Source organism: Oncorhynchus gorbuscha, linkage group LG10 (genome assembly GCF_021184085.1).
Source record: "Oncorhynchus gorbuscha isolate QuinsamMale2020 ecotype Even-year linkage group LG10, OgorEven_v1.0, whole genome shotgun sequence".
Taxonomy (NCBI): Eukaryota; Metazoa; Chordata; class Actinopteri; order Salmoniformes; family Salmonidae; genus Oncorhynchus; species Oncorhynchus gorbuscha.
The window spans coordinates 86141724-86163261 of record NC_060182.1 but is presented as its reverse complement, the minus strand read 5'-3'; the positions used below and the strand labels follow the sequence as shown (position 1 = coordinate 86163261).

At 44.0% G+C, this 21538-nt stretch overlaps 1 protein-coding gene across 2 annotated transcripts in view; it reads left to right on the top strand.

The window, feature by feature from the left end:
• The window catches only part of LOC124046663 (alpha-(1,6)-fucosyltransferase-like), a 149331-nt gene extending 128767 nt beyond the window's left edge, over positions 1-20564 (top strand). For both annotated transcript variants that reach the window (XM_046367304.1, XM_046367302.1), the window contains exons 6-11: positions 322-436; positions 5845-6082; positions 14813-15059; positions 17768-17944; positions 18707-18857; positions 19055-20564. In XM_046367304.1, coding sequence (XP_046223260.1) covers positions 322-436; positions 5845-6082; positions 14813-15059; positions 17768-17944; positions 18707-18857; positions 19055-19384 — 1258 coding nt within the window. In that variant the 3' untranslated portion in view covers positions 19385-20564. The remainder of the gene's footprint in view (positions 1-321; positions 437-5844; positions 6083-14812; positions 15060-17767; positions 17945-18706; positions 18858-19054) is intronic.
• The last annotated feature ends 974 nt before the right edge of the window (positions 20565-21538 follow it).

The following is a 21538-nucleotide window of genomic DNA, read 5'->3' as shown; positions in this document are numbered from 1 at the left end:
ACACACACACACACACACACACACACACACACACACACACACACACACACACACACACACACACACACACACACACACACACACACACACACACACACACACACACTTAAGCCTTAGGCTTCTATAAAGAGAATAGACCCTTGATGAATGTCCTCCATCTCACTCGGTTTGGGGCAAGTTTTTCGGGGTCGCACCAGTTGAGGCCGCACCAGAACACACATGGATAACATATGTTACATAATGCACCTTGGAAACCTTACAATGTTGTGACCCAGCTGTGACCTCTAACCCTGTGTTAATGTACTGTGTGTGTGACCCCAGGTCGATCATGACTGACCTGCACTACCTGAGCCAGGCTGATGGAGCAGGAGACTGGAGAGAGAAGGAGGCCAAGGACCTGTCTGACATGGTACAGAATAGGATCACATACCTCCAGGTAATGTTACTGTATGTCTACAACACAGTTCAATACCTAGTACCAGACCAACAGTTATGTCTACAACACAGACCAACATCTAGTACCAGACCAACAGTTATGTCTACAACACAGACCAACAGTTATGTCTACAACACAGACCAACAGTTATGTCTACAACACAGACCAACAGTTATGTCTACAACACAGTTCAATACCTAGTACCAGACCAACAGTTATGTCTACAACACAGACCAACATCTAGTACCAGACCAACAGTTATGTCTACAACACAGACCAACAGTTATGTCTACAACACAGACCAACAGTTATGTCTACAACACAGACCAACAGTTATGTCTACAACACAGTTCAATACCTAGTACCAGACCAACAGTTATGTCTACAACACAGACCAACAGCTATGTCTACAACACAGACCAACAGTTATGTCTACAACACAGACCAACAGTTATGTCTACAACACAGACCAACAGTTATGTCTACAACACAGACCAACAGTTATGTCTACAACACAGACCAACATTTATGTCTACAACACAGTTCAATACCTAGTACCAGACCAACAGTTATGTCTACAACACAGACCAACAGTTATGTCTACAACACAGTTCAATACCTAGTACCAGACCAACAGTTATGTCTACAACACAGACCAACAGCTATGTCTACAACACAGACCAACAGTTATGTCTACAACACAGACCAACAGTTATGTCTACAACACAGACCAACAGTTATGTCTACAACACAGACCAACAGTTATGTCTACAACACAGACCAACAGTTATGTCTACAACACAGACCAACATTTATGTCTACAACACAGTTCAATACCTAGTACCAGACCAACAGTTATGTCTACAACACAGACCAACAGTTATGTCTACAACACAGACCAACAGTTATGTCTACAACACAGACCAACAGTTATGTCTACAACACAGACCAACAGTTATGTCTACAACACAGACCAACAGTTATGTCTACAACACAGACCAACATTTATGTCTACAACACAGTTCAATACCTAGTACCAGACCAACAGTTATGTCTACAACACAGACCAACAGTTATGTCTACAACACAGTTCAACACCTAGGACACATATGGAAGCCTTTTAGCCAACACCAGAGGCTGGTTAGGATCCATCCCACATGTTCCATGTGTGCATGGTGGTTTGTTGGCTCATCTATATTCCCACAATTGTGTACTCTTTAGCTGATGAATGAATCAACTTCTGATGGTCTGTAGTATGTGTGCTGAGTAGGCCGGTATAGAGATGTAGGTACAGGATATACCATTTAGCAGCCACTTTTATCCAAAGCGACTTACGGTCATGCATACATTTGAATTTTTTGGTGGCCCTGGGATTGTAACCCCTAGTTCTGGCGTTGCAAGCACCATGCTCTACCAACTGAGCCACACAGGACCAGAGCTCCTCTCTGTCACTGGTACACATATACACCTCTGTCGGTGTGTAACAGGATTCAGACAGCTAGTGGTGGGATGTGATTGTTGCCTCCCCTGTGCGTAAGGTTAATATCTGCAAGATGTTTTTCTCCCTCCTGACACACTTGTCATTATGTTGTTGTTGCCAGGCTTCATGACAACGTATCACTCAACAGTGTAACCATATTGTGAACCGTTCAACCTGCTCTGTGTCTTGTGAAGGAGCTGAGCTAACTAGCTAGGTTATGCAACTATCTTTTCAGTATATAACACGAGAGTGCCAACTCAAACTGTGTTATATCATAGAAAATGTGTGTGTGTGTGTGTGTGTGTGTGTGTGTGTGTGTGTGTGTGTGTGTGTGTGTGTGTGTGTGTGTGTGTGTGTGTGTGTGTGTGTGTGTGTGTGTGTGTGTGTGTGTGTGTGTGTGTGTGTGTGTGTGTGTGTGTGTGTGTGTGTGTGTGTGTTAATGTGTGCATGAATGGGAGTGTGTGTGTGTGCATGGGAGTGTGTGCGTGTGCAGGAGTGTGTGTGTGTGCGTGTGCAGGAGTGTGTGTGTGTGTGTGCGTGTGCAGGAGTGTGTGTGCATGTGTGTGTATAGGCTAGTTAATGATACGTTTTGGACGATCATCAAACTGTCCCCTTTTCTTTTTATGTCAGATGATCTGCCACCATCCTCAGACAAATGCTTTTATTTTTGGTGTAATTGTCATGTCTGGAAAAGGCTTAAAATGAAGGTTAAAATCTAGGTCATGTGACATGATATCCCAAAACACAGGGCCCTAATTGATGAGGAATGTTGAGAGCAAAGTAGAGGTTGTTAATGAGTAATAATGAATCCCTCTGTGCTATTAACGTTAACTAGCTAGTGATTCACTTGATGTGTGGGTGGATTGGTCCGATAGCATATTGGCTGTGTGTGATGGAGGAGCAGTGATCTTGCCTGTCTCTCTGTTCCTACCTCAGCTATCCATCACCAGTCAATGGAAGGTGGCGATCCCTCTGCTGCTCTACCCCTTATATACTCTACACACACACAATCGCTCCTTCTATCTTTCTTTCTCTCATAGATCCCCAGTCCCCACCATACATCTCCTATCAGCTGCCAGTGACTGATGGTTGACCTTTCCATACCCCAATTCCACCCCACCCTCCTCCAGTCACAAACACACACAAAATCAAATCAAGTTGACAAGGAACTAAAGTAATACTGAAAAAAACACAACAAAGGAATATATCTTTGTACCATAAGTGCAAAACATTACTGCATGTTTAGGTCAAATCCAACACAACACATCACTGAGTAACTGCCTCCTTATTTTCAGAAATTGTGGTAGCTGTATCATGGTATGGGTATGCTTGACATCGGCAAATACTGGCGAGTTTTTCAGGATGTAAAGAAACAGGATGGAGCTAAGCAAAGGCAAAATCCTAATGGAAAACGTGCTTCAGTCTGCTTTACACCAGAGACTGGGAGAGGAATTCACCTTTCAGCAGCAATAACCTATAACACAAAGACAGTGAATGTGGTGCTCCTGAGCTCAATGTGGACTGTCAAAGGAAATGGGATGCTCCTGAGCTCAATGTGGTCTGTCAAAGGAAATGGGATGCTCCTGAGCTCAATGTGGACTGTCAAAGGAAATGTGATGCTCCTGAGCTCAATGTGGACTGTCAAAGGAAAGGGGTGTGGATACATACAGTAACAGCCAAATGTTTTTGACACACCTACTCATTCCAGGGTTTTTCTTAATTTTTACTATATGTAGAATAATAATGAAGACATCAAAACTATGAAATAACACATATGGAATCATGTAGTAACCAAAAAAAAAGTGTTAAACAAATCTTTTGAGATTCTTCAAAATAGCCACCATTTGCCTTGATGACAGCTTAGCACACTCTTGGCATTCTCTCAACTAGCTTCACCTGGAATGCAGGAATGAGTAGGTGTTCTAAAACATTTGACCAGTACACCCCCCAGCCCCTACAGTCTCAGAGCTGTAATCCTAGATCTTAGTTAACATGTTGTCAACCTGAATGTTCCTGATTGGCCAAGTAACAGTATTCCAGTCCCTGCTGCTGAAAAGCATCCTCATAGCATGATGCTGCCACCACCATGCTTCACAGTAGGGGTGGTGTTAGACAGGTGATGAGCTGTGCCTGGTGTTCTCCAGACATAACACTTTGCATTCAGGGCAAAGAGTTATATTTTTGACTCAACAGACCACAGAATTGTTTGCCTTATGCTCTCAGAATCTTTCACGTTTCTTTTTGAAATCTCCAGGCGTGCTGCCATGTGCCTTTTTCTCAGGAGTGGCTTCCATCTGGCCACTCTCCCATAAAGCCCATATTGGTGAAGTACTGTAGGAAGTCACAGCCAAGGACGTCTGTAGTTCTGTCAGAGTGGTCATTGGGTTCATGGTCATCTCCCTGACCAAGGTCCTTCTTGCCCGGTTGCTCAGTTTGGTTGGACGGCCTGCTCTAGGGGGTTAGTACCATATTTTTTGAAGACCACTGTGCTCTTGGAAACGTTCAACACTCTAGAAATTGTTTTATACCCTTCCCCAGATATATGCCTCATCACTGTTCTATCTCTGAGATCAAAGAACAGTTCATTTGACTTTATGGTATAGTTTGCTCTGACATGCACTGTCAACTCTGACCTTATATATACAGGTGTGTTTCTTTATAAATCATGTCCAAACAATTTAATTGGCAACAGGTGGGCTCCAATCAAGTTGTAGTGACATCTAAAGGATGATCAAAGGAAATGGGATGCTCCTGAGCTCAATGTGGACTGTCAAAGGAAATGGGATGCTCCTGAGCTCAATGTGGACTGTCAAAGGAAATAGGATGCTCCTGAACTCAACGTGGACTGTCAAATGAAATGGGATGCTCCTGAGCTCAATGTGGACTGTCAAAGGAAATGGGATGCTCCTGAGCTCAATGTGGACTGTCAAAGGAAATGGGATGCTCCTGAGCTCAATGTGGACTGTCAAATGAAATGGGATGCTCCTGAGCTCAATGTGGACTGTCAAATGAAATGGGATGCTCCTGAGCTCAATGTGGACTGTCAAAGGAAATGGGCTGCTCCTGAGCTCAATGTGGACTGTCAAAGGAAATGGGCTGCTCCTGAGCTCAATGTGGACTGTCAAAGGAAATGGGATGCTCCTGAGCTCAATGTGGACTGTCAAAGGAAATGGGATGCTCCTGAGCTCAATGTGGACTGTCAAAGGAAATGGGATGCTCCTGAGCTCAATGTGGACTGTCAAAGGAAAGGGGTGTGGATACATACAGTAACAGTCAAATGTTTTTGACACACCTACTCATTCCAGGGTTTTTCTTAATTTTTACTATATGTAGAATAATAGTGAAGACATCAAAACTATGAAATAACACATATGGAATCATGTAGTAACCAAAAAAAAGTGTTAAACAAATCATTTGAGATTCTTCAAAATAGCCACCATTTGCCTTGATGACAGCTTAGCAGCTTAGTTTGACCAGTACACCCCCCAGCCCCTACAGTCTCAGAGCTGTAATCCTATCTTAGTTAACATGTTGTCAACCTGATTAGTAGGATCAGGAGATGAGTTAAGAACATCACGTTAATGGATTCTGTCTTCAGACCCTTCCTGACTCCCTCCCCTCCTGCAGGACTGACGGACTAGAGTAGCAGAACAGAAAAAACAGACACACTGGTTTGAAGTATTAAATTGTAGGCAATGGGCTCAAATCCTTTTTTCTGGGACAATGTGTCTGTCTGTCCATCTGTCTCTCTATGGTCTCTATAAGATAATATCCGGCACTCTGAAATACACTTTTGGCTCTGAAATGTGTGACAGTGTCTCGACTCTTTCATCTTCACCATAACTTTAGCTAACAAGGCACCTCAGGTCTCCCTGTGTTGTAACAACTGTACCTCGTCTCTCCCCTTCTCCTCCCCTCTCCCCACCAGAACCCCCAGGACTGCTCCAAGGCCAGGAAGCTGGTGTGTAACATCAACAAGGGCTGTGGCTACGGCTGCCAGCTGCACCACGTGGTCTACTGCTTCATGATCGCGTACGGCACCCAGCGTACCCTCATCCTCGAGTCCCAGAACTGGCGCTACGCCACGGGCGGCTGGGAGACCGTCTTCCTCCCAGTCAGTCAGACATGCACCGACCGCACCGGGGTCACCACCGGACACTGGTCAGGTGAGTTTACCGTGACCTATGATAAGGGGGTCGTGTCCATGGTAACATATTTCACACAGAGCACACGGTACCAAGTAACAGAATGACATTATACATCTGGTTCATCGTTTGTGGTACAGGGAGATTGATGATGACCATTGTACTGCTTTGAGTCTGCCACTGCCTTTTATGCTTGAGAGAGAGAGAGAGAGGGGTGGTGGGGTAGAGAGAGAGAGACAGAGACAGAGAGAGTATAACGTCGTTCGTCTGTTGAAAGAAGAGAGTCGGACCGAAATGCAGCGTGTAGGTTACTCATGACTTTAATGAACTGAATCGCGGTACATGAAATAACTGAATACTAAATACAAAAACAACAGAACGGAACGTGAAACTAATTACAGCCTATCTGGTGACTACAACACAGAGACAGGAACAAACACCCACGAAATACAAAGCGAACTCAGGCTGCCTAAATACGGTTCCCAATCAGAGACAACGATAATCACCTGACTCTAATTGAGAATCGCCTCAGGCAGCCAAGCCTATACAACACCCCTAATTAGCCGCAATCTCAAATACTACAAACCCCAATACGAAAACAACATATAAACCCATGTCACACCCTGGCCTACCCAAACATATAACAAAAACACAAAATACAATGACCAAGGCATGACAGAAAGAGAGGGGTGGTGGGGGAGAGAGAGAGAGAGAGAGAGAGAGAGAGAGAGACTTTAATGAAGAAGAGAGAGAGGTGGTGGGGTAGAGACAAAATTGACCCATCAATGGGGGAGAGAGAGAGAGAGAGAGAGAGAGAGAGAGAGAGAGAGAAGAGAGAGGTGGTGGGGGTAGAGAGAGAGAGAGAGAGAGAGAGAGAGAGAGAGAGAGAGAGAGAGAGAGAGAGAGAGAGAGAGAGAGAGAGAGAGAGAGAGAGAGAGAGAGAGAGGTGGTGGGGTAGGAGAGAGAGAGAGGAGGGGAGACAGAGAGAGAGAGAGAGTGGGGGGAGAGAGAGAGAGAGAGAGAGAGACAGAGAGAGAGGTGGTGGGGTAGAGAGAGAGAGACAGAGAGAGAGGTGGTGGGGTAGAGAGAGAGAGAGAGAGAGAGAGAGAGAGAGAGAGAGAGAGAGAGAGAGAGAGAGAGAGAGAGAGAGAGAGAGAGAGAGAGAGAGAGAGAGAGAGAGAGAGAGAGAGACAGAGAGAGAGAGGGGTGGTGGGGTAGAGAGAGAGAGAGACCGAGAGAGATGTGGTGGGGTAGAGAGAGAGAAAGAGACAGAGAGAGAGGTGGTGGGGTAGAGAGAGAGAGAGAGAGAGAGAGAGAGAGAGAGAGAGAGAGAGAGAGAGAGAGAGAGAGAGAGAGAGAGACCGACCGACCGACCGACCCAGAGAGACCGAGACCCAATGTGGAAATCTGACAGCAGGGATATGTCATCCAGGCTGGGGAATTTCCAAAATAATAATTTAAAAAGCCTTTTAATATTTATTCCAAGGCATGATTTCAATTCTGCACATGATATTCACATGCCCTCTTTATTTGTTTCTTAGTTTCTCTGTAAATGTAATTATGTTTATGAATGAATTATTTATCTTTTGTTTTAAATTGCAAAATGATCAGGTTTGAAGGTAAGACCCAGGTGCAGACAGTGTCGAAGTAACAAAAGTGTATTAAATCGAATACGGGCAGGCAAAGGTACAGGACGGCGGTCAGGTCAGGTCAGGTCAGGCAGAGGTCGGTAATCCAGAGTAGTGGGGCAATGGTACAGGACGGCAGGCAGGGTCAGGTCGGGGCAGGCAGAAAGGTCAAAACCGGGAAAACTAGAAAACAGGAACTATCGACAAGACAGGAGCAACGGGAAAAACGCTGGTAGGTTTGTTGAACCAAATGAACTGGCACCGACAGACAGAAAACACAGGTTTAAGTACCCAGGGGATAATGGGGTGATGGGCGACACCTTCAGGGATTGGAGACAAGCATAAGGACAGGTGAAACAGATCAGGGCGTGACACAACATGTGAATAGAGCGTTGACTGTCTTTAATGGTTTTGTTTGGTGAAATATTCCAGTTCATTCAAAGCGACATTTCTTCTTTTCATTTGCTCTTTTTTATGAGAACGAAAGCAGACATTCTCTTGTCTTCTCTCCATCCCTCTCTTCCTCTCTACATCCCTCTCACTCTTTCTTCCCTCCGTGGGGATGTCCCATTGTAAAAGTACCTCATTCATATTTCATTGACTTGATAAATGTGAAGTAAAACGGTTCTTGAAGCTAATTATTACTCTCTGTCAGAATGTGTCGTCAGCACTCCTACTCAGAGAAGGAGGGTCAAGGAGTACAATCAGTCTTCGCCATTTACTCTTTAGATATCGAAGAGTCATTAAAAGGCTTAGTCATATTGATTTCCACCACTAGCAGTGCTGCAGGTGTGACTGTGTTATCTGCTTTCAGCTGTTGTACTTGTACACCCCAACGCCCATGGATGTTGGAACTTTCATTGTTTCCACTGTAACTATAACTACTTGGATTGTTTGTAATTGTATTGTTCAGTGTCCTTTAAGCTTCTCGACCGGGCTTGCTTGTTAGTAATGAGAACAGATGTATTTATCTGACTGATTTAAGAATGGTTGAATGGATAAAGACTGAAACTAGTTATTCCAGATACTGTATGTTTGAGTGTTGTGTGGTGTTTAAATAATAAGAACTGGAAAACAGGGTGTCCGAGGGCATTGGTTCCCAACCAGGGTTACTAGGACCCCTGGGGGTACTTGGCCTATCCACAGGGGGTACTTTAGAATACTCATGAGATCATAGACCTATTGGTAAAATGCACATGAGGGGGTACTTTACTGGCAGAGCAAAATTCAGATGGTGGTACACTAACGGAAAAAGGTTGGGAACCACTGTCCTTGGGGATACAGGCAGAACCAGCCAGCAGCAGTGTTAGTTTAGAGCAGTGGAGAGGAGAGAGAGAAACCTACCAAAAAACAGATTAGGCAACAACAAATGTAATCCATTTTAGACTACTTCCTGGACAAAATGTTTCAATGTAATAGTGAAGGTGTAAACGTGGCAGTAGAAAACCTAAACAGTATATTTGACCTCCCAGCATCCCTATCAAAGCAAAAAAAATCAAGCAGAAAACCTAAGAACATTTAAAACAATGACAAATGGTTTGATGAAGAATGCAAAAACCTGAGAAAGAAATTCAGAAACCAATCCAAACAAAAACATAGAGACCCAGAAAACCTGAGAAAGAAATTCAGAAACCAATCCAAACAAAAACATAGAGACCCAGAAAACCTGAGAAAGAAATTCAGAAACCAATCCAAACAAAAACATAGAGACCCAGAAAACCTGAGAAAGAAATTCAGAAACCAATCCAAACAAAAACATAGAGACCCAGAAAACATGAGAAAGAAATTCAGAAACCTGTCCAAACAAAAACATAAAGACCCAGAAAACATGAGAAAGAAATTCAGAAACCTATCCAAACAAAAACATAAAGACCCAGAAAACATGAGCCTACACTTTCACTATGGTGAATCACTAAAACAATGCAGAAATATGTCAGAAATCAGCTCAGTGTAATTGAGGAATCGATAGCCTCTGACCACCTCTGAGAAAATGGAAAACACTAAACAAACAACATGAAGAGTTATCTATCTAATACTGAGATGTATAGATAACCCACTTCTCCAATCTGTTTGGCTCTATAACAAACAACATGAAGAGTTATCTATCTAATACTGAGATGTATGGATAACCCACTTCTCCAATCTGTTTGGCTCTATAACAAACAACATGAAGAGTTATCAATCTAATACTGAGATGTATGGATAACCCACTTCTCCAATCTGTTTGGCTCTATAACAAACAACATGAAGAGTTATCAATCTAATACTGAGATGTATGGATAACCCACTTCTCCAATAACAAACAACATGAAGAGTTATCAATCTAATACTGAGATGTATGGATAACCCACTTCTCCAATCTGTTTGGCTCTATAACAAACAACAAACAACAAACAGCAAAAACATATACATGATCAAATACAAATGTTAGACTCAACTATTAAAGACTAACAGAACTCACTGGATTATCCAATTACATTGAATGAACTCCAGGACAAAATACAAACCCTCCAACCCCAAAAAGCCTGTAATGTTGATGGTATCCTAAATTAAATGAAAAAATATACAGACCACAAATTCCAATTGGCTATACTTAACATTATCCTTTGCTCTGGCATCTTCTCCAATATTTGGAACTAAAGACTGATCACCCCAATCCACAAAAGTGGACAAAAAATTGACCCCAGTAACTACCGTGGGATATGCGTCAACAGCAACCTTGAGAAAATCCTCTGCATTGACATTAACCGAACACTTGTATATTTCCTCAGTGAAAACAATGTACTGAGCAAACGTCAAATTGACTTTTTACCAAATTACCGTATGACAGACCATGTGTTCACCCTGCTCACACTAATTGACAAACAAACAAACCAAAACAAAGGCAAAGTCTACAAATGCTTTGTTGATTTCAAAAAAGCTTTTGACTCAATTTGGCATGAGGGTCTGCTTTAGAAATTGATGGAAAGTGGTGTTGAGGGAAAACATACAACATTATAAAATCCAATCAACACAAACAACAATGTTGCAAAAAGCACACATTTCTTTCCACAGTGCCGTGGGGTGGGACAGGGATGCAGCTTAAGCCCCACCCTCTTCAACATATACATCAACAAATTGGCGAGGACACTAGAACAGTCTGCAGCACCCGGCCTCACCCTACTAGAGTCAAATGTCTATTGTTTGCTGATGATCTGGTTCTTCTGTCCCCATCCAAGGAGGGCCTACAGCATCATCTAGATCTTCTGCACAGATTCTGTCAGACCTGGGCCTTGACAGTAAATCTTAGTAAGACAAAAATAATGGTTTTCCAAAAAAGGTCCAGTTGCCAGGACCACAAATACAAATTCCATCTAGTAAACATTGCCCTAGAGCACACAAACTATTCATACCTTGGCCTAAACATCAGCGCCACAAAGCTGTGAACAGTCAGAGAGGTATGAGAGACAAGGTAAGAAGGGCCTTCTATAGCATCAAAAGGAACATACCAATTAGGATCTGGCTAAAAATACTTGAATCAGTATAGAACCCATTGCCTTTTATGGTTGTGAGGTCTGAGGTCCGCTCACCAACCAAGAATTCACAAAATGGGACAATCACCAAATTGAGACTCCTCCGTGTACAACGTAAAACACCAAATAATGCATGCAGAGACAAATTTAGCCGATACCCACTAATTATCAAAAACCAGAAAAGAGCCGTTCAATTCTACAACGAACTAAAAGGGAGTGATTCCTAAACCTTCCTTAACAAAGCCATCACCAACAGAGAGATGAACCTGGAGAACAGTCCCAATAAGCAAGCTGGTCCTGGGGCTCTGTTCACAAACACAAATAGACCCCACAGAGCCCCAGGACAGCAACACAATTAGACCCAACCAAGTCATGAGAAAACAAAAAGGTAATTACTTGATAAATTACAAAAAAATGAAGAAAAAAAACTGAGCAAACTAGAATGCCATTGGGCCCTGAACAGATAGTAGACAGTGGCAGAATACCTGACCATTGTGACTGACCCAAACTAAAGGAAAGCTTTGACTATGTACAGACTCAGTGTGCACAATGCCCTCAAACTGAGCTGCATTTCCTAACCTCGTGCCAAATGTATAACCATATTAGAGACACATATTTCCCTCAGATTACACAGACCCGCAAAGAATTCAAAAACAAACTCAATTTTGATAAACTCTCATATCTATTGAGTGTAATGTAACAGTGTGCCATTTTACCAGGTAACTTGATTGAGACACATTCTCATTTACAGCAACAACCTGGGGAATAGTTACAGGAGAGATGCGATCATTGAGCCAATTGTAAACTGTGGATGATTAGGTGCCATGCAGGCCAGGAATGTAGCCAGGACACCAGGGTTAACACCCCTACTCTTACAATAAGTGCCATGGGATCGTTGGTGATCACAGAGAGACAGGACACCTGTTTAACATCTCATCTGCAAGACAGCACCCTTCACAGAGGAATGTCCCCAATCACTACCCTGGGTGATTAGAATATTTTTTATAGACCAAGGGAAATGGTGCCTCCTAATGGCCTTCCAACACCACTTCCAGTAGCATCTGGTCTCCTATCCAGGGTCTGTGTAACGCCCGTGTAACCGTTGTTGGTGGAAGAAGGTGAGGACCAAGGTGCAGCGTGGTACGTGTTCATATTTATTAGTGTCACGCCCTGGTCAAAGTGTTTTGTGTTTATCTTCATTTATTTGGTCATGCCAGGGTGTGACATGGGTTTTTGTATGTGGTGTGTATGTAGTGGGATTGTAGCTTAGTGGGGTGTTCTAGTTAAGTCTATGGCTGTCTGAAGTGGTTCTCAATCAGAGGCAGGTGTTTATCGTTGTCTCTGATTGGGAACCATGTTTAGGCAGCCATATTCTTTGGTTGTGTTGTGGGTGATTGTCCTTAGTGTCTTTGTTCCTGTCTCTGTGTTAGTTCACACAAGTATAGGCTGTTTCGGTTTTCGTTTCGTTATTTACGTTCTTTGTTTTGTAGTGTTTGTGTTAATTCGTGTTTACGTTGTTTATTAAACATGGATCGCAATCTACACGTTGCAGTTTGGTCCGACTCTCCTTCACACCTAGAAAACCGTTACAATTAGAATGAACACGGAAATAACAAAATAAAAAAGAGAAACGACCAAAAACAGTTCTGGCCGGTGCAGACACACAACAGAAAACAGAAAATAATGACCCAACAAACACAATAGAAAACAGGCTCCCTAAATATGATTCTCAATCAGGGACAACGATTGACAGCTGCCTCTGATTGAGAACCATACCAGGCCAAACACAGAAATATCAAATCATAGAAAAACGAACATAGACAACCCACCCAACTCACGCCCTGACCATACTAAAAGAAAGTCGTAACAAAAGAGCTAAGGTCAGAACGTGACACTCTGCTTAACTTCAGAGGCAAGCCAGCAGTGGGATGCAGGGTGGTGCAGGGTGATGCAGGGTGATGCAGGGTGGTGCAGGGTGATGCAGGGTGATGCAGGGTGATGCAGGGTGATATGCTGTTGGCTCACAGCAGCAAGATTTGTGACCTGTTGCCAAAAGGAAAGAGAAACCAGTGAAGAACAAACACCATAGTAAATACAACCCATATTTATGCTTATTTATTTTCCCTTTTGGACTTGGAACTATTTCCACATATGACATTTGAAATGTGTTTATTATTTTGGAACTTTTTGTGAGTGTAATGTTTACTGTTAATTTGTATTATTTATTACATATTTCACTTGCTTTGGCAATATAAACATATGTTTCCATGCCAACTGAACTGAGAGAGGAGAGATGGATAGAACCAGAGCAGAAGCCGAGACAGAGCTGCATTTCCTGACAACATGTAAAAAAATATGAAACCATTAGTGACATTTCCCCAAATTTGAAACCCTTATTTTACCCTTGATTATTGTTGTTAATGTTGTCCCGTTGAAAATATTGATACTTATTATTTTAATTGTGTTAATATTTTAAATCTCCACATTGTGTGGAAGTGGAACACTTCTTCTCCCTGTGTTCTGCTGTTATGACAGGCTCCTCATACCTCACTATGCTTCTCAGTGCATCTTTACTGCTACATGCATCAAAATACCATGCTGGAGGCTCAGGAGTTGAGAGTTGATATCAATTCAATTCAATACTCTATCACTACCTACAGTATCTCTCTCTCTCTTTCTCCCTGTCTCCCCCACACCCACCCCTCTCTGTCTCCCCATCCCCTCTCTCTCTCTCCCCACCCCACCCCCTCTCTCTCTATCTCTGTAGCCCCCCTCTCTCTCTCTCTGCCCCACCAACTCTCTCTCTCTCTGTCTCCCTCATCCCTCTCTCTCTCTCTCTCTCTCTGTCTGTCTCTCTCTCTCTCCTCTCTCTCTCTCTCTCTCTCTCTCTCTCTCTCTCTCTCTCTCTCTCTCTCTGTCTACCCCACCACCCCCTCTCTCTCTCTCTCTGTCTACCCCACCACCCCTCTCTCTCTCTCTCTCTCTCTCTCTCTCTCTCTCTCTCTCTCTCTCTCTCTCTCTCTCTCTCTCTCTCTCTCTCTCTCTGTCTCCCCCTCCCCTCTCTCTCTCTCAATTCAATTCAATTCGAGGGGCTTTATTGGCATGGGAAACATGTGTTAACATTGCCAAAGCAAGTGAGGTAGATAATATACAAAAGTGAAATAAACAATACACATTAACAGTAAAACATTAAACATATAGAAGTTTCAAAACAATAAAGACATTGCAAATGTCATATTATGTATATATACAGTGTTGTAACAATGTACAATGTCTCTCTCTGTCTGTCTTCCCTGACCCCCCCCCTCTCTCTCTCTGTCTCTCTCTCTCTCTCTCTGCCTCTCTCCCCCAACCCTCTCTCTCTCTGTACCCCCTCTCTCTCTGTCTCTCTCCCCCAACCCTCTCTCTCTCTGTCCCCCCTCTCTCTCTGTCTGTCTTCCCTGCCCCCCCCCTCTCTCTCTCTCTCTGCCCCCCTCTCTCTCTGTCTGTCTTCCCCGCCCCATCTCTCTCTCTGTCTCTCACTCTCTCCATCTGTCTCTTTCCCTCTCCCTCTCTACCTTCCCTTACACTCTTTATTACCCCCCTCTCCCTCTCTACCTCTCTCCCCCCAGGTGAGGCTAACGACAGAGACATCCAGGTGGTAGAGTTACCCATCGTTGACAGTCTCCACCCCCGCCCCCCCTACCTGCCCCTGGCTATCCCAGAGGACCTGGCCCAGCGCCTCCACCGGCTCCATGGAGACCCGTCCGTGTGGTGGGTGTCTCAGTTGGTCAAGTACCTGATCCGGCCCCAGGCCTGGCTGGAGAAAGAGATCCAGGATACCACCGCCAAACTGGGCTTCAGCCACCCCATCATAGGGTAGGTGGACGCAATACACACACTAGAGTGCTACACAGATCTGTTTTTTGGCGCCGCACCCGCCCCACGACGGCCACATCAATTCCAGCCCCACCCAATACCCGAGATCAGGACAGATTTCTGTCCACAACCCCACCAACCCAATCTTCGCACGTAAAATTGTTCCGAAAGCAGATCCGTTAGCAGCCATATAACATAAATGATTAATTAATTGTGTTTATGACTCCAGGATATTAGGCTTTTTTACTATTTTTATTATTAGGTGTAACGGCGTTCGTCTGTTGAAAGAAGAGAGTCGGACCGAAATGCAGCGTGTAGGTTACTCATGACTTTAATGAAAGAATCGCGGTACATGAAATAACTGAAACTAAATACAAAAACAACAGAACATAACGTGAAACTAATTACAGCCTATCTGGTGACTACAACACAGAGACAGGTACAAACACCCACGAAATACAAAGCGAACTCAGGCTGCCTAAATACGGTTCCCAATCAGAGACAACGACAAGCACCTGACTCTGATTGAGAATCGCCTCAGGCAGCCAAGCCTAACAACACCCCTAATCAGCCGCGATCCCAAATAATACAAACCCCAATACGAATACAACATATAAACCCATGTCACACCCTGGCCTACCCAAACATATAACAAAAACACAAAATACAATGACCAAGGCGTGACATTAGGTTATTATTATTATTATTCCTATTACTTCTATTAGTATTATTATGACTAATAGTATTATTATTATTATTTCTATTACTACTCATAGTATTATTATCACTAATATTATTAGTATTACTATTAGTATTGTTTTTATTGCAGTAGTACTAGTGTTAGTATTATTAGTAGTAGTATTACTATTATTATTTGTATTATTATCATTATTATTATTACTATTATATTTATTATTATTATCATTATTATTATTACTATTATTATTACTATTCTTATTATTACTAGTATTACTATTATTACTATCCGCTTGGAGTTTGCCAAAAGGCACCTAAATGGGGAACAAGATTCTCTGGTCTGATGAAACCAAGATTGAACTCTTTGGCCTGAATGCCAAGCATCACATCTGGAGGAAACGTGGCACCATACAGGGAAGCATGGTGGCACCATCCCTACAGGGAAGCATGGTGGCACCATCCCTACAAGAAAGCATGGTGGCACCATCCCTACAGGGAAGCATGGTGGTGGCAGTATCATGGTTTTCAGTGGCAGGGACTGGGAGACTAGTCAGGATGGAGGGGAAGGTGAATGGAGCAAATTACATAGACACCTTCATGAAAACCTGCTCCAGAGCGCTAAGGACCTCAGACTGGGGCGAAGGTTCACCTTCCAACAGGACAACGACCCTAAGCACACAGCCAAGACAATGCAGGAGTGCCTTCAGGACAAGTCTCTGAATGTCCTTGAGAGCCCAGCCAGGGCCTGGACTTTAACCCGATTGAACATCTCTGGAGAGACCTGAAAATAGCTGTGCAGCAACGCTCCCCATTCAACCTGACAGAGCTTGAAAGGATCTGCAGAGAAGAATGGGAGAAACCCCAAATATAGGCGTACCAATCTTGTTGCATTATACCCAAGAAGTCTCGAGGCTGTAATCACTGACAAAGGTGCTTCAACAAAGTACTGAATAAAGGGTCTGAATAGTTATGTTAATGTCATATTTCAGTTTTGTATTTTTAATACATTTGCAAAAATGTATATAAAACCGTTTTTGCTTTGTCATTATGGGTATTGAGTGTAGATTGGTGAGGGGAAAAAACTATTTAATCCATTTTAGAATAATGCTGTAATGTAACAAAATGTGGAAAAAGTCAAGGGGTCTGAATACTTTCAGAATGCCCTGTATGTACACCGTTCTTTTTTGTCCCTCTCTTTATCTATTTCTCTTTCTATATACTTCTCTCTCTCCCAAGGGAAACACCTGCACACACAAGCATACACACACACACACCACATACTCTTCATCTCCCTCTATCTCCACTGAGTGATGCGATTGAAATGTTAAAGGAGCTCTTTTCCCTTTATGTTGTGGGAGGGAGGGAGGGATGGATGGATGGAGGGAAGGTGCAGGTAGAATCTCTTCTCAGACCTTCTCAGGAAGTAACAAACTATAAGGAGTGGAAATACATGTACCCCTACTGTGCAGAAGGCTATGGCTACATGCCAATATTCTGAACTGAGGGAGACATTTAAGAGCTTTGGGACCAAGTCTTTGATGCCTGAGCTCTATAGGGCCTGTAGATAGACTGGTGTGAACTGAGAGACCAGTTGAAAGGGCTGAATAGGCAGATGATCTCCAAAGACCTGTGCTGCTCTTAACAATGTGAATCATGAGTGTGTGAGAGAGAGAGAGACCTGTAAAGAGAGAGAGAGAGACAGTCAGAGAGAGATGAAGAAAAATAGGGAGGAAGGGAGGGAGGGATGCTCCAGCCACTCTCCACACAACCCACTCTATCTACCATCCATCACTTTAGGAGACGGGCGCTCTGATTCACACACACACACACACACACACACACACACACACACACACACACACACACACACACACACACACACACACACACACACACACACACACACACACACACACACACACACACACACACACACACACACACACACACACACACACACTCTCCTAACCCAAGTCCTCTGACCCATCTCCTTTGTGTGTCCTCTCCTGTAGGGTCCATGTGCGGCGGACAGATAAAGTGGGGACAGAGGCAGCCTTCCACCCTATAGAGGAGTATATGGTTCATGTAGAAGACCACTTCCAACATCTGGCTAGACGCATGCTGGTGAACAAGAAGAGAGTCTACCTGGCCACCGACGACCCCGCACTACTAAAGGAGGCCAAGGCTAAGTACGAATGCCTGGCTGTGTGTGTGTGTGTGTGTGTGTGTGTGTGTGTGTGTGTGTGTGTGTGTGTGTGTGTGTGTGTGTGTGTGTGTGTGTGTGTGCCACTGGCAGTGTGTGTGTGTGTGTGTGTGTGTGTGTGTGTGTGTGTGTGTGTGTGTGTGTGTGTGTGTGTGTCACTGGTGTGTGTGTGTGTGTGCCACTGGTGTGTGTGTGTGTGCCACTGTGTCACAGTGTGTGTGTGTGTGTGTGTGTGTGTGTGTGTGTGTGTGTGTGTGTGTGTGTGTGTGTGTGTGTGTGTGTGTGTGTGTGTGTGTGTGTGTGTGTGTGTGTGTGTGTGTGTGCGTGCGTGCGTGTGCGTGTGTGTGTGTGTGTGTGTGTGCCACTGGCAGTGTGTGTGCGTGCGTGCGTGCGTGCGTGTGTGTGTGTGTGTGCCACTGGCAGTGTGTGTGCGTCTGCAGGAAGGTCTTATGTTATAAATGTACTGACTATGACTGAGATATGAAGTTGTCTCAGCTAACTATCTTAAGATGAAGTGGCTCTGGATAAGAGTGTCTGCTAAATGACTAACACGGACATGTATTGTGGATATGTTTGTGTGTATGACGGAAAGCTATATTTGATGTGTGTCAATATCAATTTAGTGTTATGATAAAGTACTAAGGACACAGGAACAAATTACAACTCTCACGTTGCCTTATTCACGTTGATATCTGTATGATACTTTAGGCAGTCTATATCTGACTGCCTCGGTCTGTGTGTGTCTCAGGTACCCAGACTATGAGTTCATCAGTGATAACTCCATCTCGTGGTCTGCGGGGCTACATAACCGCTACACTGAGAATTCACTGAGAGGAGTCATCCTGGACATTCACTTTCTGTCACAGACCAACTTCCTGGTCTGCACCTTCTCCTCACAGGTGACCTTTAACCTCTCACCTTCTCTTCCACTCTCATCCACTGTTTTTCCTGTCTCCCACTGATCAGGGATCATTAAGGACCCTACTATAACCTACGTGGTCCTGCAGGTTTTTATGCAGAATATATAAATAACAGAGGTGATAGAATTCCCTGGTATTCAGAACTATAAATTGTCATGATTGTTGTGTTCCTCCAGGTGTGTCGTGTGGCATATGAGATCATGCAGACCCTCCATCCAGACGCCTCGTCTCACTTCCACTCCCTGGATGACATCTACTACTTTGGTGGCCAGAACGCCCACAACCAGCTAGCCGTGTACGCCCACCAGCCCCGCAGCCCCGACGACATCCCCCTGGAGCCCGGCGACCTGATCGGGGTGGCGGGGAACCACTGGGACGGAAACTCCAAGGGCATCAACCGCAAGACGGGCCGTACCGGCCTCTACCCGTCCTACAAGGTGAAGGAGAAGATCGAGACCATCAAGTATCCTATGTACCCCGAGGCAGACAAGATGCTGAATCAGTAGAGAGAGACTGAGATGCAGACTGAGCTGCAGACTGAGATGCAGACTGAAATACAGACTGAGATGCAGACTGAGGTGCAGACTGGGGTGCAGACTGAGATACAGACTAAGATGCAGACTGAGATGTAGACTGAGACGCAGACGCAGACTGAGACGCAGACTGATAAGCAGACTGAGAGACAGACTGAGATGCAGACTGAGTGACAGACTGAGATGCAGACTGAGGTGCAGACTGAAATGCAGACTGGGGTGCAGACTGAGATACAGACTGATAAGAAGACTGAGGGACATACTGAGAGACAGACTGAGATACAGACTGAGATGCAGACTGAGATGCAGACTGAGCTGCAGACTGGGATGCAGACTGAATTACAGACTGAGATGCAGACTGAAATGCAGACTGAGATGCAGACTGAGATACAGACTGATATGCCGACTGATATGCCGACTGAGTTACAGACTGAGCTACAGACTGAGAGACAGACTGAGAGGCAGACTGAGATGCAGACTGAGACGCAGACTGAGACGCAGACTGATAAGCAGACTGACATGCAGACTGATATGCAGACTGAGAGGCAGACTGAGATACAGACCCGAGATACAGACTGAGATACAGACGCACACTGCTCACTTATGAGAGGAGAGAGACCCTCAGCCCGGTAGAGGGGACGAGGAGGAAAGCACTTTGAACGAGTGGTGGTGTTTGTCGGTGGAAGGGTTTGCGTGTGTGAACACCATGCTTGCTTGCATGTGTGCGCATGCGTGAGTGACAGAGGAGTATCTACAGGGTATCTGACGTACTCATCACCCTCGGGGACGAGGACCCTCCAGTGGATCCTCCATCAGGATGGTTAATAAGACAACAATGAACGAATGAATGAACGACAAGAAGAAATACACGAAGGATAGCACTCCGGTGGAATGATGAAGGGATCGTCCAATCGCAGCTCTTTATTTAAATAATAATTGAAATAACTGAGAAACCTCAGAATGATGACTGAAACAAAGAATTATAAAGAGAACCAATTGTGAACTACAAGAACCAACAAACAAACTCTTGACTTTCTCCTCTCCTCCTGTGCTGTTCTCTTCTCTGTTCTATTCTCTTCTCTGTTCTCATCTCTGTTCTATTCTCTGTTCTCATCTCTGTTCTCTTCTCTGTTCTCATCTCTGTTCTATTCTCTGTTCTCATCTCTGTTCTCTTCTCTGTTCTCTTCTCTGTTCTCTTCTCTGTTCTCACTCTGTTCTATTCTCTGTTCTCATCTCTGTTCTCTTCTCTGTTCTCTTCTCTGTTCTCTTCTCTGTTCTCATCTCTGTTCTCTTCTCTGTTCTCTTCTCTGTTCTCTTCTCTGTTCTCGTCTCTGTTCTATTCTTCTCTTCTCTTCTCTGTTCTCGTCTCTGTTCTCTTCTCTGTTCTGTTCTCGTCTCTGTTCTCTTCTCTGTTCTGTTCTCGTCTCTGTTCTCGTCTCTGTTCTCTTCTCTGTTCTGTTCTCGTCTCTGTTCTCGTCTCTGTTCTCGTCTCTGTTCTCTTCTCTGTTCTCGTCTCTGTTCTCGTCTCTGTTCTCTTCACTGTTATCTTTGTTTCTCTTCTCTGTTCTCTTCTCTGTTCTCTTCACTGTTATCTTTGTTTCTCTTCTCTGTTCTCTTCTCTGTTCTCTTCACTGTTATCTTTGTTTCTCTTCTCTGTTCTCTTCTCTGTTCTCTTTGTTCTCTTCTCTGTTCTCGTCTCTGTTCTCTTCTCTGTTCTCTTCACTGTTATCTTTGTTTCTCTTCTCTGTTCTCGTCTCTGTTCTCTTCTCTGTTCTCTTCACTGTTATCTTTGTTTCTCTTCTCTGTTCTCTTCTCTGTTCTCTTTGTTCTCTTCCCTGTTCTCTTCTCTGTTCTCGTCTCTGTTCTCTTTGTTCTCTTCTCTGTTCTCTTCTCTGTTCTCTTCTCTGTTCTCTTCTCTGTTCTCTTCTCTTTGTTCTCTTCTCTGTTCTCTTCTCTGTTCTCTTCTCTGTTCTCTTTGTTCTCTTCTCTGTTCTCTTCTCTGTTCTCTTCTCTGTTCTCTTTGTTCTCTTCTCTGTTCTCGTCTCTGTTCTCTTTGTTCTCTTCTCTGTTCTCGTCTCTGTTCTCTTTGTTCTCTTCTCTGTTCTCTTCTCTGTTCTCTTCTCTGTT